Source organism: Eptatretus burgeri, chromosome 4, assembly GCF_056783735.1.
Source record: "Eptatretus burgeri isolate ZD-2024b chromosome 4, Ebu_testis_v1, whole genome shotgun sequence".
NCBI classification, from domain to species: Eukaryota; Metazoa; Chordata; class Myxini; order Myxiniformes; family Myxinidae; genus Eptatretus; species Eptatretus burgeri.
The window spans coordinates 6,678,726-6,696,316 of record NC_140964.1 but is presented as its reverse complement, the minus strand read 5'-3'; the positions used below and the strand labels follow the sequence as shown (position 1 = coordinate 6,696,316).

Sequence of the window (17,591 nt, the reverse complement as noted above, 5' to 3'; positions counted from 1 at the left end):
CAGGGCCTCTCTTCATTCAGACTCATTGGTTATAGTTACAAGGCCTCTCTTCAGTACACAAGGGCAAAAAACTGCAAAATAACTACCTAAAAAACAAGCAAACAGAAAAAACAAACGAAGTCATTGGAGGCATTTTGTGTTTGTCTTGTCCGTACATGTGCACGTATGTACATATGTACGTGCGGATATCCGTCCATGCTAATTTTCTCTGTTTTCTCTGCAACCACTTATCCGATTGATACGAAATTTTCACCATAGGTGTGACTACTTATGTAAACGTTTTCATGATAATTATGACATCATAGGTTATGTAGTGTGGCAGCCATGTAGGAAAAAAGGAAAAACTTTGGTCCTATCTCCAAAACTGCTCCATGGAAAAAATTGAAAGTCGGCACATGTCAAGTACTCCCCATGGGAACGAAGTGTGATTTTTTTTGATGATGTCATAGATGGCTTCGTTATGACCTATTTATTACATACATCGAACGCTTTATCCAATTAGTATGAAAAATTTTGAGGGTCATCTAGGGCAAACTTGTATTGGGGAAAATAATTGATGATGTCATTGGTAAGGTGTTGGGGATGGGGATCTAACCTCATCGAACCCTAACAGCCATATTTTTTTTTATCATAGAAGCCTTCAAAAATCTTTTTCTCCGAAATGGCTGAACAGATTGAGGCAAAACTTTACAGGTATGATCGCCTATCCACGAGGAACAAAAAGTTCTCCACTTATGATGTCATGGGTCACATGATTTGGCAGCTATGTTTTCTTTTGAAGAATAAACCTTTAAAAATATTCTTCTCCAGAATAGCTTGACAGATCGAGGGGAAACTTCACACAAATGTTCCGCAAGGCATGCGTGTACAAGTTTGTCAAGGAATAATTGATGTTACATGGTTTGGCAGCCATATTGGATTTAAGAAAATATTAAATAATGTTTTTTCTGGAACCACTTAATCAATTGACATGAAACTTCACATTTATGACGTTGTAGTGATGGGGAATACATGTTTTAAATATAAACTTGATTGAATGCATGGTCTGGCAGCCAGAATTATTTAATATTTTGAATCTGGGTTCAGGGATTTTAAATCAAACTTGGCACAAGTTTGTATCATGATGTAATAATGTAGATGGAGGCATATATGGCGGCACCAAAGAGTGCCCTTACAGGTTAATATAAATTGGTCTGGTGTTGATGTTCTGCAGGCATGATGAGCTGAATGGCCTCCTCCTGCATCAAGATTCCTTGTGATTCCTTGTGTTTAATGGGCTCGCCACAGGGTCTCTCTGTGTCTACTGCCTCATGGGCTCGTCAGTCACTGGGCCTCCTTTCTTTCATGGAATCATTGGCGCTCATCACACCTGGGCCTCTCTTCATGCACAGATTCATGGTTAGTCACAGGGCCTCGTTTCATTTAGAGATTAATTGGCAAGAGTCACAGGCCCTCTCATCATTCACAGGTTGAATGGCTATGAAGTCATTGGGTCTCTCTTCACTCACAGGTTCTTTGGGACATGGTTTCATATCAATGACTTGGGTGTAAATGGAGATCTCGGCATTACTTACTCAGGACAACAATCTCTCTGAGAAGTGTACAAAGAGAACACACATTTTAACGTTTAAAAACCTTGTTGGAAAGACAAAATTATCGTATAACATAGGTGTGTATCTGTATGTTTAAGATAAAGGAAATTCTAAGCAACGAAATTCTTCATTTATTCCACTGAACAGAAACTAGTGACAGAGTCGGAAGAACATGAGCATGGAACCCTTGCCTTGTGCAGCATTTCCATTCGCTGTATATGGCGAATCCCAATACACAGAGAACTAGAGTTTAAAGAAGCCATGGTCTTAAGAAAAAGAACATGGAAAGACTCTTTCAAACTCTTGCCTTGCGTTTCTGAGCACGATCTGCATTTTTTTTTGTTCGTGAACCTTGCATGGCAGGCATGATGGCAACGACACAGTGCTGTGCGACGCATATTTGTCAGAATCTCAAACAGTTATTCTGCCTTTAGGGCATGAATATTTTTCCAGGTCCTGCTAAACTGAAGGTTTTTGAAAGTGACAAAAGCGCGATTTGTGTTCTACATTGTTCAAGTGCTGCACATAACTAAATTGAAATAAAATGACGATTTTAAAGGTTGTAAAAAAAATTCCTGGGAGTTTACTGCTGTTGATGGAGGGTCTTTTACATCACCTTATTGTAATGTACTCGATAGACAGGGACGAAGGCTTTGAAGTGGGAACAACAGGTTTAATTCGGACACGGGCACAACACAGCACAGCATAGCATCGGAACATGGGCGGGTCACATGACTCTCTTAACCATGCTCCGATCCACCCATGTATGCATGCATTATCATAAACGACTGATACATCTCACTTATTTAACTCATTACATCGTGATTTGTGCCTGTTGTTAGTGTCCTTTATGACGTCCTTAAAAACAGTAGGTTTCCTTTTTGGAATGATTTTCAATTTTGGCTGATTGCCTGGCAGACAGACAGAGTAAACCTCATTGTTTGTCCAATTCTCCCTCTATTTTGTCCTTCAACTCCACTGTTGGTGTCACCCCCCTCCCACTTCCACCTTCTCACTGCTGTTCCTTTTGTCCTGTTGCGTTCTGATCCATTTAGTGTTTTCGCTCTTCCACAAGCTCTGACTACAAAGAAGTCAAAGGTTGGCAACCATTGTACAGGTTTCATGGGTTGAATGGTCTCTTTCTGTGTTGAAGTTCCTTGGAAGGCAAGTCATGTATTATATATCACTCGCAGAGTACCTGCCCTATGGGCGATCGTGTTCCAAGCATGCATGACGTCCTTCTCAGCCTGGTGTTGGCTTTGTGGTTTGGTTGGCTGCATGGCTTGGGATCTTCCGGTCCTGAGTTTGAACCCCGTTGGCCACTGAATGAACACCAGGTGGGGTTGACTCAGCCTGTCATCTTTCCGAGGTCGGTGAAATGAGTACCATTGTACTGGTATAGGGGCATACCATCAGCGGCATAGTCGCACCCCAACAAAATGATTGCTGCCTGGCAGCCAAGCCAGGAGAAGATCATGTCCTTCTGACACATACCTTTATTTTGGTGGTGTATTGGCAATTAACAGCTCTGTATAGGCCAAAAAAACCCCCGGGTTCCATACTTGAACCAAAAACATACCAACTGCTTATAATTCAAAACACCTCACTGCAGTGGAAAACGTGGGGACAGGAATACCGCACTGTAAATGGTGGAGACTTATAATACCATCCCTAACCTGGAGGTGGTGCTACACAATACACATTGAAATAGAGAAATTGTGCCCCCCACCTCACCCCCTCAAGATCACCTGCAAAAATAAAAACACCCTTTACATTAATTGGGGGTAATGCTAATCCTATTTAGCAAGTCTTGATGTAATTAGCCCAGAACTGGAGGAGTCGCGCGCCAAACAGACAAGCACCCAAATACACACACAGACACTGGTCGGTGAATTACAAATAATAAGGATAAGGATGAACCATGGTGTCCGATCGTGCGTTTGTCTGTCGCCCGGTTATGGCAACCGTTTCCCACGCTGCATTTGAAAAGCTCGACGTTCACTTTCGAAAAGAAGGGAGAACAGGCATGGATGACGTTAATGCCAAATTTTATTTCGCAAACAGGATATTTTTCCCTCTTTTTCGCCAAACCCAACCTCCACTGCCCGATGTTGCACCACCATTTTTTTTTGCCCCGAGCTGTATAAAACCACAAGTAGCTCAGAGCTTTAGTTCTGTGTGAAACCAAGAGTGCCACACAATTTACCTTCTTAAAGTCCATGAAATAATTTAAATTGATAAGTTAACGTAAACGTTTCCCGTCAATAAGGACGGATACTTTTAACGAAGCTTTTCCCTTCACTGAGGGGGGGGGGGGGCATGACCGAGTACTCCTCCTCGTCCCGAATAATTGTCAGATTAAATTTTAATTGTTTTTCTTAACCAGGAACCGTTTGTATATGTCAGCATGTTTTATATTTATAATCACTCGCAATTTAAATTCCTCTTTTATTATTTTTATTTTAACATACGATTGCTTGTATGTATGGCGGTCATGGCGTGATAGTCAGCGACAGAGACACATAAATTAGCTTTCCATTAAATTGCTTGGCCGTTTGCTTCCTCCAATCTTCATGAACTGTCGGTGTTGGTGTGAAGAAACACTTTGTGAAACGGTCCGTTCATGTGAAACAAAATTATTAAATCGACAACCAACAACCAACAACCAACAACCATCGACTCGGGGGCCTCGTCGAGCAGATCGGTTGAGTGCAGTGTGCAATCCTAGATGTCGAGGCTATGATTGGAATGGTTTGATCATCCTCGTGTTTATTTACGTCCAGTTATTATTATTTTTTTTTTTTAATAACGACAAGATATTTCCGTGCGCGTTCGTTGATGCATTTACTTGAGAAAAGAGCGTAAAAACCGCCTGAGGAAAACCAAGAGAAATCTCCCGCGGCCTGTTACCTTCTCCAGGTTCTTTCCTTCGTTTTTCATCGTTGTTATTTATGTTCGGGGGACGTTTGTGAGTTCCTCGCTTTCGTGTTTGCTTGTTAATACGACGCGAGTGTAAAATACCAATAGGGTGCCAACTTGGCTGGTGTATGTGGTTTGAGGCTCGAAATCCTCGTCCTCTTGAGTGGCGTGTGCACACGCACGGATACCTCTCCCCGATTTCAACCCCGGCTGGACGGCTCACGGAATGGTGTGGGTCTAAAGGTTTGCAAAATGAGACGTCACTCGATTTAAATCGTGGCACGTCCATGGGGCCAGGAAGTGGCCAAGTGTTCTCATGTGGTCATTTTTAACGGGTAACTGCATGGGCGAGGTTGGCCGTTTGAAGAAGCACAATCTGTCGCGATGAGAAACTGCAACACGAGTCTTTGTGGAGGTTGGTGTCTGTCTCCGTAGGCAGACGACACGAACAGCAGGTTTTAAACCACGTGGGACGTCAGGTGTGTGTGTGTGTGTGTGTGTGTGTGTGTGTGTGTGTGTGTGTGTGTGTGTGTGTGTGTGTGTGTGTGTGTGTGTGTGTGTGTGTGTGTGTGTGTGTGTGTGTGTGTGTGTGTGCTGTGATTGATGCTTTAAGTGTTTTTCCTTAAGCGGAGCAAACAAGCATCTTCTTATGCATGATGATGAGGGGTTCACGCTTGAAAGGTTAGCTGCTGTGCTCTCTCCACGGTGGTATGATGATGATGATCTTCTGCATCCATCCAACATCATCCACCCCCACGATCACTTTCATCATGGTGATCACCATCACCTCCCACCTCCCCAATGATCATTTTCATGCATGGCTTCCACAAGGTACATTGATACAGTATTTCGTCGAGATTGGAGAAACTAAAATCTGCTTGTGAGCCGCGTCCAAGCTCTGATCCCATGGCTCGAGGTTCTCTCAGCCAGGGCACACAGAGCGCCGCCAGCAGCGACATTGCCTGCACCGTGTACACAAACTGTGAATGCCCAGGGCGAGTATGGAGTGCAGAGTGACCACCGCTGCAGTTGGTGCACTGAGGCCTTGTAAACGGGCCCTGGGAATGGACCTGGAGATGCAGAGCAACAGGAGCTGCATGCTGAGGAACCGGGACCGTGTGCTCCCACACATCAGCGCAAGAATGAGCGTCCTGTTCCAGACTTTCTACTCAACTTTCGATTGATAAAACGCATTCCATGCGATGAGCTTGTCTCCGATGAGTCGATTCCGTTACATGTTGCGTTAGAACAAGCAATACCGTAATGCCCTAAAACCTTGAACTTTGTTTTGAAAAATGTATCTCTCCTCCAATGTGAGTGTTGCTGATGGATTGAGGGATAAAGGATTGAGGATGTTTCTGGATATAGTTGGAGGCCAGGTAGCTGTGGTCAAACCAATGCAGGTTTCCATGGTGATGGAACTTTGCTTCAGGAATAGACCTTGGTGGAGATTATGGAAGTGCCAATATGGCAGATCATGAATATGAGAATCCCTGCTCAATGCCATCGCTTCTACTCTCTGCAAAGGTCTCCAGTTAAACCTTGATTGATTGATTGATTGATTTTTTTTAATCTAATGCAAGAGAAAAGGTCACACTGGAGAGGTCCCCAAACAGCGGTGTAATGGAATACTACAACAATTTAAGACCTGTGGATGTTTTTATCAATGTGAGATGGATTCCTGCAGGCGTTCAAAGCAGACCTATGGTGGGGGAGCATCAGTAATGTAAATTTCAGGTCATCAGGTCTTGCCTTGAGCTGTGTTCCACCAAAAATATGTTGTTGAAGCACACCAATGACCTCACCAAAGAGTTGAGTGTGAGCCTTAAAAATGGTTTTCTCAACTACATGTTGGAACCCCAGCTAAAAGCCAAAACTGAGGGGAAGGTGAAATTTACCAGGTAATGGGCCAACAATTATATAATACCAATTGGGATGGGGTGGAGAGTGGGGGCCGAAATCAAGATATTTACAAAGAAGAGGACGGATGATAGGAGGGAAAGGAACGCCGGTTGAGTGGGGGGTATTGGGGAAGGGAAGGACGGTTGAGAGATGGGCTTGGGGAAGGAGGGGGGTTGGGGAAGGAGAGGACGGTTGAGGGGGGTTTGGGAAGGAGAGGAAGATTGAGTGGGAGGGGAGGGAGTTGGGGAAGGAGAGGAAGATTGAGTGGGAGGGGAGGGGTTGGGGAAGGAGAGGAAGATTGAGTGGGGGGGGGTTGGGGAAGGAGAGGAAGATTGAGTGGGGGGTTGGGGAAGGAGAGGAAGATTGAGTGGGGGGGTTGGGGAAGGAGAGGAAGATTGAGTGGGGGGTTGGGGAAGGAGAGGAAGATTGAGTGGGGGGGTTGGGGAAGGAGAGGAAGATTGAGTGGGGGGGTTGGGGAAGGAGAGGAAGATTGAGTGGGGGGGTGTTGGGGAAGGAAGGTTGAGAGGGGGGTTGGGAAGGGATGGAAGGCTGAGAGGGGGAAGGAGTAATGGTGGGTGAGGGAGGGGGGGAGGAGTTGTGGTGAGAGTGGGGAAGGAGAAGGGGAAGTGTTGAAGATCCACAGTGTTGATGTAATCTTATCTACAAAAGATGTTCTCCACATTTGGGTTTTAAAGGCTGTAATTTTGATTTATAATTGTTTCATTTTGTTGTGATGCTTGGCAAGACTTGTTGCAGTGATTTATTTTGTGTTGTAAACCAAATGTGATGACATTTTTGAATTTGAATTGAAACGGTAACCATTCCCCCTTGTTATTTATGTTACCCTCGTGCCGTTTTTGTTTTTCAGCCATTGTTATGGAGACAAAGATGTTGGAAGGTTTTTTAACACAGGCACGTGAGGCCCAAGATGGCCGTCTCGCTGAGGTTCTTGGGCAAGCGATGGCAGCCCCAGGGGTTTATGCTTTCGGGGAACTTCTGCAGCTCTCGAGCGTCCAGGCAGTGGGTTCTGTGCTGGTCATGTTGGCCTGTGATTAATGGGATTTTTGCTGTTTTTTATTTTTTATTTTTCTTGCTCATCACTTTTATTAAACACCAAGTATGATATTTTAAAGCATGATCAGTACTTTCTTACTTGCTCCCATGAACACATTTATATTATACAATATTGTAGTATTCTTTTTTTGAGATCACCAATGCTGTTTTATCCCTCATCTGACACTTTCCAACCTCCCAGCTTGCGAACGGACCTCACTGCAAGGCCTTGGAACTGCTCAATATATTTGCTTACGGCACATACAAGGATTACCTTGGTTAGTGATTTTGTGATATTTGGATTGTATGGGTGGAAATGTTGAGTGAGGAATTTTGAAATTTGCAGATACGCCGATACTGACGTGCTGCGAGTATACTTGTGTTTGGCTTTGATAGTTAACCAACAGCCTCAGTAATGAACTGTTGATGATGGGCTTGTGAATAATTGTTATTGCTCACTTTATTGGAAGGGTTGCTGAAATTATTGAGTCCGTGAGCCTGATTTTGACCAATTAGTACCACCTGGGGGCACCAAACTTTATTGTGATTTTCTGATAGCTATATGTATCTGTAACTCAATGCACCATGATGGACATCTGCAACTCACAGCTTAAGCTCAGTAGAGCCTTTTAAACATAGGTGGGGTCTACTCAGAAAAACGTCATATTTTCTGACATAAGAACAAACACATTGTGTACTCGCAAGTATTTATTGACACCAACAACATGAAAAACACAAGTCCATTTCCATGGGATGTACCACTGGAGAGAATTGCATGAATTGAATCACACCAAATGATATTGATTATTGTTTATAATGTGTCACTATCACTGTCACTGTCTGAACCATCAGATCCCTCTTCCTGCGCAGCATGGACCTCCTCGTCTTTCATGTTCTCACATTCCTGCAGTAAGCAGGCCTGAGTACAGTGCAGTCCATTCACCATATACTGGCAGGTGGGCAACTTGCATGACTTCTTGCATTTGCAAGACAGGAACTCCAAGACTGTGTCTGGCGCTAGTGCAGCTGTCATCCAGTTGATAACAAGTTCTCCGTCATCACCCAAGGACCAGCCTTTGTTCTCCAGCGGACTTGGGACTTCTGGGTCTGCCTGCAATGCTCTGTGCCAGATGGCAGCCTGATAGTTGGCCCTCGTTGCATGTAGATGCAGACAGTTTTGGCAGGGGGGCAACTGTCCAGATTCTACGTTACCATCTTTTACACGGAACAGTTCATATCGCATCTCATTCACATCACAGATTTCTGACTGGCTTACGTCGAGACGACATGTGAATTCTTCCAAGACCTGAAGAATCATGATCCCATTCACTCTATGTGATGTGTCTCCACCACTTAAAGTTTCTTCAAGCCTATCTATGTTGTCATAGGCAAGTGAGGAGGGAATGTAAGGATGGGAAGATGATGGTAGAACTATACCTCGGTCTGCTTCTTTCATCTGCTTTTGAAGGCACAATGCAGTGTCTATTTCTTCCAGCTTGGAATAAGAAACACCATGGCCAAGGCGATTGAGCATTTTGATGAGCTCAACATTTCCTGTCAGTGACTTGTAACCTCATGGTAGCAATATGTGTTTAGCAGGGACGACTTTTCCTCTACTGACAGCATAGGTACAATCCTGACCTACCGATTGGACAACTTGTTCCACCTTCTGCGTTCCATCTTGTAATGTTCCATGAAGTAGCAGTTTCAGAAACATCTTTAAAGATTCTGGCAATTCAGTTTAGCAGGGTGTGGAGGCCAAGGCTTTTCTTTCATGTTTTTAATTTGTCCTCTCAAGTGGTTCGCAGAAAGTTTGACAATGTTCTCAATATCATCTGAGTGCTTTGCATGCTGTAGTTGTCAAAATGATGAAGGCCGAAGAACCACTTCCTGCTCCAAGGAAAGGCCATCTGGTTATACAAGAAGTTTTCCTTCATCATCAGAGACGAATTGAAGTGACTTCTTGAATTCACATTCTAGCTTCCGGCGAATATGTTTCTTCGTAGAGGGTTTCACATCATTGATGCCAAGTTCGTGCAGGAAATTCAACAACTTTTCAGTCAGTTCCATCATTCTGACAACTTCAGGTTGAACAAATAATGTCTTGCGCACATACTTGAACAGAAGAAGGTAGGCCTCCCGCTCTGCTGCCAGATAAGCATCATCATCTTCAGTGACTTTTGATGTTTTCTCCATTGCTCCATGGGTGTATTTGCGGTAACATGATTTATGGTAATGAGCCTTGGCAGCAACCAACTCTCTGGATGTGATGGCAAGTATTCTCTGATCCAATTTGACCTGAGTTCTCTGGACTGGACTGTAGGAGTGTTTCCCTGGTGTTCGAACCAGCCACATATTTGCTTTCCTTCTCACAGAAGATACATACAGGGTCTAAGACACGAGATGTCGTTGAAGGAGCACGAGAAGATTTTCTCCTTTTGGTGGAACATTCCGGCTCAGAGTCAGGTTCTTGGAACTTCTGAAGCATTTTCTTGTGTGTAAAATCAGATCTGCAGTCTCTGTGGTAGAACAACGTTTCGCCGTATTCATCTTCTTTAAGTTCCAGGATGGGCCCAAAATTCCGTAAGTTGGCTGCATGGAGTAATACACCAACAGATTCATCGTCTTTGGGTTTGGTCAGTTCAGATTCTGAAGTCTGCTTGGAACAAATAATGCAAGCCCTTTCTTTCAATGATTGCATTTTCTGTTTTTTCTTTGGCGAGTCCATCATATATCATTGTAGAGTGTAACCTCCATACAGTCACAGAGTCACCTGAAAATATATAAAAACTGGTTAAGTACACTATTGTCATATAAATGTATCCACTCTATTATCATTTTATTCTCTGGATCCTTGAATAATTTCCAATTTTGCTGCAGCTGAAATACACATTAACTATGACTTAAGTAAGGTTATCAAATTTAAGATCAACAAGGTATAAAATAACTTAGGAATAAAATGGTCTTACTTGATATTGAAGATCGGTGAAATGAAGACAAGCTGTCGACTGCAAAACAAACTTGACTGGATGTTAGTATAATAAACTCGAGGTTATTTCACCTTAATAACGTAATCAAATATGAAGAAATTCTCAATAAATGTTATCATGTCCATTAGCAGTAAATATTTATGCCATTGATCAATATTGCGCAATTATCGATGTCGCAGAGATTAGGACGCAAAGAGAAATTACAATCACATTTTTATGTTATTGCAATATATTTGATATATTCCTTAAGTATAATCACTTTCAGACACACACACAACACAACTTCATTATGAAAATTTATTTTTATTTGGCCTGTCCAGCCATTAAGCATTAAAACATGGATGACAAAATTGTACATTTTGTGCAAAAACATTAATTATGCTATAAAAAAACTTAAGCTGTGAGTTTGAAATGTCCATCATGCATTTTTGTGAAGTATATGGGTACACCATCAATAAAAAATAAGTTTCGTTTGGTGCCCCCAGATGGTACCGATATCTTGTCTGGCTCACGGACTAATTGGTGTAATGCAGGATTTCCCCCAATGATCCCAGTAGGACTGCTTATATCATGCAGTACAATTGTACTCCACATGTCGGGATGGCATGCGTGAAAAAAAAATAGGTCGCCTATTTAAACGTGTACAAAATATGCTTAAAAACTAGAGTGAAGTCGTGAGCATTCAAAATGCATGCCTTTTATTCTCGACTGTTTTCATAACTAACTTGAAGGGCACGTGGACCCATGACTAGGACCCAGAGCATGTCGGATCCAATAGGATTTTTGAAATATCATGCTGTTTATTGTTTCTGGCCTTCTCTCAATCGTGAAGAATCACTGAAAAAATTTGAGTGTACGGATCCATATCTTCACCAAAATCTAATCAGTTCGTCCTTGTCACCCCAAACTTATCCACTAAATTTCATCTGGATCAGTCCACAGCTGTTTGAGATATCCTGCAGGCAGGCAGACAGACAGACAGACAGAGAGAGGGGTGAAAATATAACCTTCACTCACCTTCAGTGGTGGAGGTAACAAGAATGAAAACTATGCCAAAGTACCAGATTGAGAGATTGCAAAATCACCAAATTTGTTCATCCTCAGAATGTTAATAAATGTCACCATGCCTAGCACAATAATGGCTGAAGCAATTACAATGGTTACAACTGAAGGAAGCAACCTTCTTTGTTGGGTATTGTATCCATACCATAAAAAAAACATTTAATTTTATTAAAAAATTAATACACCACACAATGCACTAAAGTGATGCCATGCCAACGTGACAACACCCGGCCTGATTTTACCATCTCGTATAATTATGGCTGGGGGACCCGAGGGGGATATTGTTTTTTTGTTTAATGGGTGGGGGGGGGACAACATTTCCCTCCCCCTACTTTTTTGTTCTAATATAACAAATGTATTTTTCTGTACAACCCAAACAGGCCCAGATGCAGGATTTCCCCCAAATGCATGAACTAATTATGCTGAAATCAACATATACTTTCCTCAAATAAGTTCTCTCAAATAAAGACTGTGCTGTTGGGCAGTATTTAATAAATGAGACCGGTATCAGTTTGTGTACTCGCTCGATTTCATTAGTTGGAGTACGCACTCACTCCATGGAGTGCTTGTGCGTGAGTACTGATGGCATCATAGGCATAGACATATCTACTGCAGTGCTTTGTTGCTTCAAGTTTTCTTCCAAAGGAGCCTCTTTCCTCATCCATAGTGGAATTTTCAGGAAAGAAAAGTTCATTTGCTCATTGTTGGTATTGGAGATTAATGTGTAATTTGAGTGACAAGGTTTCTCAAAAGGTGGACCATGGTCCACATCCGGATGGCTGGCATCACCAGTCTGGACCATGAGCTAATCCATATCCCCCCCCCCCCCGAGAAAATGCCACTGGTGTTTATCCATTCAGAGCAACTTGATAATTATAAATGCCAGAAGGGGTTAATGCAGCACATGATTTAACATTTCAGTTTATATCTATTTAGCAAGGAAATACGATGCAGTCGGAGGCTATTTTCCCATCATTCTTACGTTATACCACCACTGTTATGTTCTGTCAGCAAGCAGTTTTCTGATTCAAAATGCTCAAATAGGCACGCCAACGCAATGGAGTGCTCGGCACCACTTAACACGGTGGTTTCCATGTAAACAATGCTATAGTGGTACTCAAATGCTGTCCGGGACGTCATTTTCAGTTTGACTCTGTCTTGTTGTGATAACTTTCCCAAACAAATTAATTGTGTTGATAGTGGCTTCAGAGTACAAGAAAGAGGGAAAGATTAACAAATGGGGAATCAGAAGAAGGAGCCCCCTGCTATCTTATTTATGGACCAATCACTTTGTATTTTGGAGAAGGGAGTGGGGTTGCATGTTTGTAGATCTTGAAGAATTAGGATGAAAAGTAGAAGTAACAAAAAAGTATGAATGCATGTTTACACCTCATTTTTGAATGTAGAAATAAACTTTGGCAACAAGAAATGGCTCAATTAAAAGTGCCCCTTTGTATAAATTATATTATTTCAGAGAAATATGGCAAAGGAGGTTGGATTATATGCTCAGAATGCAACACAGCAACAGCGTCTAGAATAAACATTTGCAGGGAATAGATTTACCCAATCATTACTGTTGGCTTCACAATTTGCACTTGCAATTCCTCCCTCACTTTTATGTAGTGATTGACGTCAATACATAGAATATGGCCGACGTAACTTTGTGAAGATGGGATGGTGTTGTTCTGGATTGTTATCACCAATCGGAGAGTCGTACCTGCGGCATTAATCGTTTTCTGAAGGAATCGAGCGTTAAGCAACAAAATATGGATTGAAAAAATTAGGCGAGTTATTGCTTTTATTCTTCGCCTTCTTTGTCGTCCCTTTAAAAGGGGTGAGGTCCAACTACCCATCTTCTGCCCTCCCTTGACCATGATACTCCACACTGCAACCACCCCCCACCTTGTTGCAATCACTCCTCACAAAATCTTCCCATTTCAACCACAATCGACTTCTTCTCCGACCTTGCTCCCTCAACCTATCTGCTCTCTTTGCCATTCTCTCTTCCTCCATCCACACCAAGTGTCCAGCCCACTTTAGCCGGCTTTTTAATTGATATTCTCATCAAGCTCGTCTGCACACCAATCTCCTCCTATCCACCCTCTTCACTCCTGCAATCCTCCTGACCCAGTTGTTCTTGCAGATCTGAAACCTCTGTCATCGTCTCTGTCGGTGCCACTATTTAGAGACTGTAAACGTATGTCGGCAACACACAAGAACCCAAACTTTTCCTTTCAATTGTCTTGATATTGTTACTGACCGGGGGGTCAGCCGCCAACCGACCGCTCTGAACGGAACCACAAGTCGAGTCGGCCCGACCGATTGCCCTGAATATAGATCGCCACCCGGATAACTCCGAGCGCCGGGTCCTTGTACAAGAACCGAAATACGCCAATCGGCAGATCACGTGGGGTAGGGTTGATTGCCAATCTTCAATGTACCTAAATACCCACGTGTCTCCGAAAATCCAACAATTCCCATTTCCGAAATCTAAACTGAAATCCCTCTAACTCATCAATTCCACGGGCTCCATGAGGTACACCCCATGTCCCCATGAAGCCAGTCTAATTAACTCTAACCCATCCTCCTAACTAGTAGTTCCTGAGCCCCCTTTGACAGGGGAGTCTTCCACCCCTTGCCCAGGGAATCCTGTTCACCCGAAGCAAGGCTTGCTTTTCTCTCTTTTTTTTCTATGCGCCCACCAGCGCGGCAACTCGCAACCTGCGCTCTTTCCCCGTGACGTCATGGCAGCTGTTCGCGTTTCTCGCACCTCGTCCCTTATCGGACGGCACCATCCGGCAGGGATTTCCCTCCTGCCGAATTCCAACCATGCAGCCACGACGTCACCCTGCGCATCCAAAGCAAACCTCACGTTTCGAGGGGTTCCCCACGCGAGCACATGTGCTCTGCTCGTCGGAACTTCACAAATACGCTCGCATGGAGAACCCATCCGGTCCAAATCCATATCCAGCCTACCTTCTGTCTGTCCGCGGGATCGGCAAATCCACCGCGTGCGCTTACGGACCGGATTTCACCTGCGCAGCCGCGCACGTGGCGGCCTTGTGCGTAGCACAGCACGGACCCACGGACCCCGCGCTCGCTGCTGTGCAAACCCGGCACGGTTCTCAATTCAGCTACGGCTGCTACTCAGCCCTTGTCCTTCATCTGGTCCCGTCGTCGTTGCCGTTCAACGCACACACTCCTGCGTGCCACGACGCTCACACACTCCACCGTGGAACTCGGACACGGGGATGCGGTTGCGTCCTCCCGCATACCGACTGTCATCTCCCTCACGTACAGCGACCTCACACACGCTGTCTCTCTCACACATCGCCTTTCACTCACACACGCGGTGTTTCATCCACACGCGGTGTTTCATCCACACGCGGTGCTTCATCCACACCATGCGTGCTGGAAAGCATGCATTTCGGCACACTCGCAAACACACATTTCGACACCACACACACCGGAACAACCACGCTGGGAATTAGCACCACCTCAAGGGGTCCCGGGGTTTCCATAACCCCCAAGCTCCGCGTGCACCCATTCACAGCACTCGCCCCCTTTACCTCGCAATGCTCGACCGGACTCTCCTCGTCGCGATCCGCCTCAAGGGGGCACAGTCCCTCACCTCGTTCCTGAAGGAGGCTATCCTGCTGCTCGCACAAGGTCACAAAACACTCCCCCAGCTCAACCCCATTGTCCCTCACTATCCCTACCTGTGTGTGCTCGTCAATTACCTGGAGTTTCTCCACTACTTGCTTTATCTCAGTCACCTCATTTATGATTTCCGTTTCTTCCTGGCTTTTCGTCTGTTTCCTGTTCTATTCCCCGTGGGTCTGGTGTTCCTTCCTTTGTCTCCTGCGTCTCCGTGCATTTCTCAGTCATCTCCACGTGTCTCGTCCTGCATGTCTGTCACCTCATTTAATTTTTCCCTCTGTGTCACCGTCACTTTTTCCGTCACCTGCACGAGTCTCGCCCAACGCGTCTCCCGAATTATTTTGTCCTCCACCGCGGAGCCGACACAATCCACACTCTCCCTCAGCTCGCTTGCTGGTTTGGTGCCTCTGCCATGTGGTGCCGCCATTTTGCACTCCACTGCCCGTATCTCGCCACGTGCAGGTGCCATTATGCCTCTTATGCCCAGACTTACTGCCTTTTGCCCAGCCTGGATATCCAGCCCCATGCTCTGCATTTCACCCCGCATTTCTTTCATCTCTTCCTTCATTTTGCTTTCTATATTTGTCTCCATTTTTCCCATCAACGTCTCGAACATGTCTCTTGCGTCAAATAACCACGTGGCAGTCGCTTGGCCATTATCGGACGCGGATCCGCCAGGGACTGAGGAGGGATTTTGACGGAGGAGGGGAGGGGGGGTGTCATACACCGCGGCCCCCGCCGCTGCACCCATTGCGGACTCTGCATTTATTTGTGGGGAATAGTCAACCTGCATAATGGGAGTGTCCTGCATGGTCATTTCGTCCTGAGCCATAGATTCTAACATTTCCAAATCCATTCCTAATCCCTCCTGCCCCTGCTCGCCTTGGCTGAACATTTTACGTGCTGGGAATAAAATTTATAGCGCTCGTAATTTGGGGACACGGGGGGGGGGGGGGTTGCTCCGTATACCCCTGATCCGACTCCGTGAATTTTGCTGCGGAGGGGGCCGAATCACACTCCTGACAACCAATTGTTACAGGCCGGGGGGTCAGCCGCCAACCGACCGCTCTGAACGGAACCGCAAGTCGAGTCGGCCCGACCGATCGCCCGGAATATAGATCGCCGCCCGGATAACTCCGAGCGACGGGTCCTTGTACAAGAACCGAAATACGCCAATCGGCAGATCACGTGGGGTGGGGTCGATTGCCAATCTTCAATGTACCTAAATACCCACGTGATCCAACAACCGGGGTATTCCACCCTCGACGGAACTCGTACGGAACAAACCGCCGAGGCGAGCTTGTCGGTGCGCGATTCCGAGCGGTGTAATCGCCGAGAACCGTCGGTCCAAATGTCCCCCTATTATGGCAAACCAATGGCTTTCTAACTCCCAACACACGAAATGTTCAGTCAATGAGGGAATGGACGCAACGAGCAGGTTTACATTCACACAAGGACATTTATTGTAATAAAACACGTATACAATTAAATAAGGCAAAACACGTATGCAATTATACAAGCAACAAAAGCACGACAAAAGAACTACAACCGTCTACTTATTATGTACAGTCATTTACACTTAACAGCAGTTCCTACTTATGAGACAGGCCCACGGACACACGTACACACACACGTACACACACACGTACACACACACACACGAAACGGTGGCTGAGGCCTTTAATCACGAACTCCAGCTCGGAGGACAGGTGAGCTGAAACTCAAAGCTTGACTCGAACCTTTCCACCTCGTGTGGTCTTCAACTTGTCTGGACCCGGGCTCCAGCGAGAGCGAGCTGGATCCAATAGCCGCGATCCTTCCCGAGCTCCCGCGAATCCTCCCGCGCTTCTCAACACGTGCTGGTGAGACGAGGCGCCGATCCTTCCTGTCGATCGTCGCTTCCCCGAGGATCCAACTCCAAGAAGAGGCTGATGCGTCGCACCAAGCCGGGAAACAAAATGGAGAACAAAAAGCTCCACGAACCAAGAAGAAGAGGAAGAATCCTCCACTCGCAGCTCGAGCCGCACAACCGGCTCAAGTTCCTTCCAAAACAAAGCAGCAGCCGAAGCTCACTGAGCCAGCCGAAGCAAAAAGCTTCCGAAGGCCTCAAGCCAAGCAAGCCAAGCAGGACCCGATGGCCTGCTGAACGACTGCTCTCTCCGAAGCAAAAAGCTTACTCCTCCCACGGGACTCAGCACACGAACTCTGCACACGGGACTCAGAACGGGACTCTTCACGAACTCTGCCACTGGACTCTCATGAACTCGGCCCACAAACTCAGCCCTACCACGGGACTCCCACACGAACAAAGAAAAGATGTCCTCTATATCTTTTGCACCCCCTCCCCCGCACCCGGCATTACTCTTGCCCTCGTGATCCACCCCCCGCTCAACCACGGGTGGGAGGGAGTTGT

At 45.3% G+C, this 17,591-nt stretch overlaps 1 protein-coding gene across 5 annotated transcripts in view; it reads left to right on the top strand.

Moving 5' to 3' along the window:
• The first annotated feature begins 4,152 nt into the window (after positions 1 to 4,152).
• LOC147027403 (COP9 signalosome complex subunit 7b-like) overlaps positions 4,153 to 17,591 on the top strand; it is a 50,985-nt gene continuing 37,546 nt past the window's right edge. For 2 of the 5 annotated variants that reach the window (XM_085876767.1, XM_085876765.1), the window contains exons 1-3: positions 4,255 to 4,511; positions 7,282 to 7,433; positions 7,669 to 7,744. In XM_085876767.1, the coding sequence (XP_085732893.1) occupies positions 7,290 to 7,433; positions 7,669 to 7,744 (220 nt within the window). In that variant the 5' untranslated portion in view covers positions 4,255 to 4,511; positions 7,282 to 7,289. Of the gene's footprint in view, positions 4,512 to 7,281; positions 7,434 to 7,668; positions 7,745 to 17,591 lie in introns of those variants that run through there. The other 3 variants (XM_085876766.1, XM_085876769.1, XM_085876764.1) reach the window with 3 other exon arrangements.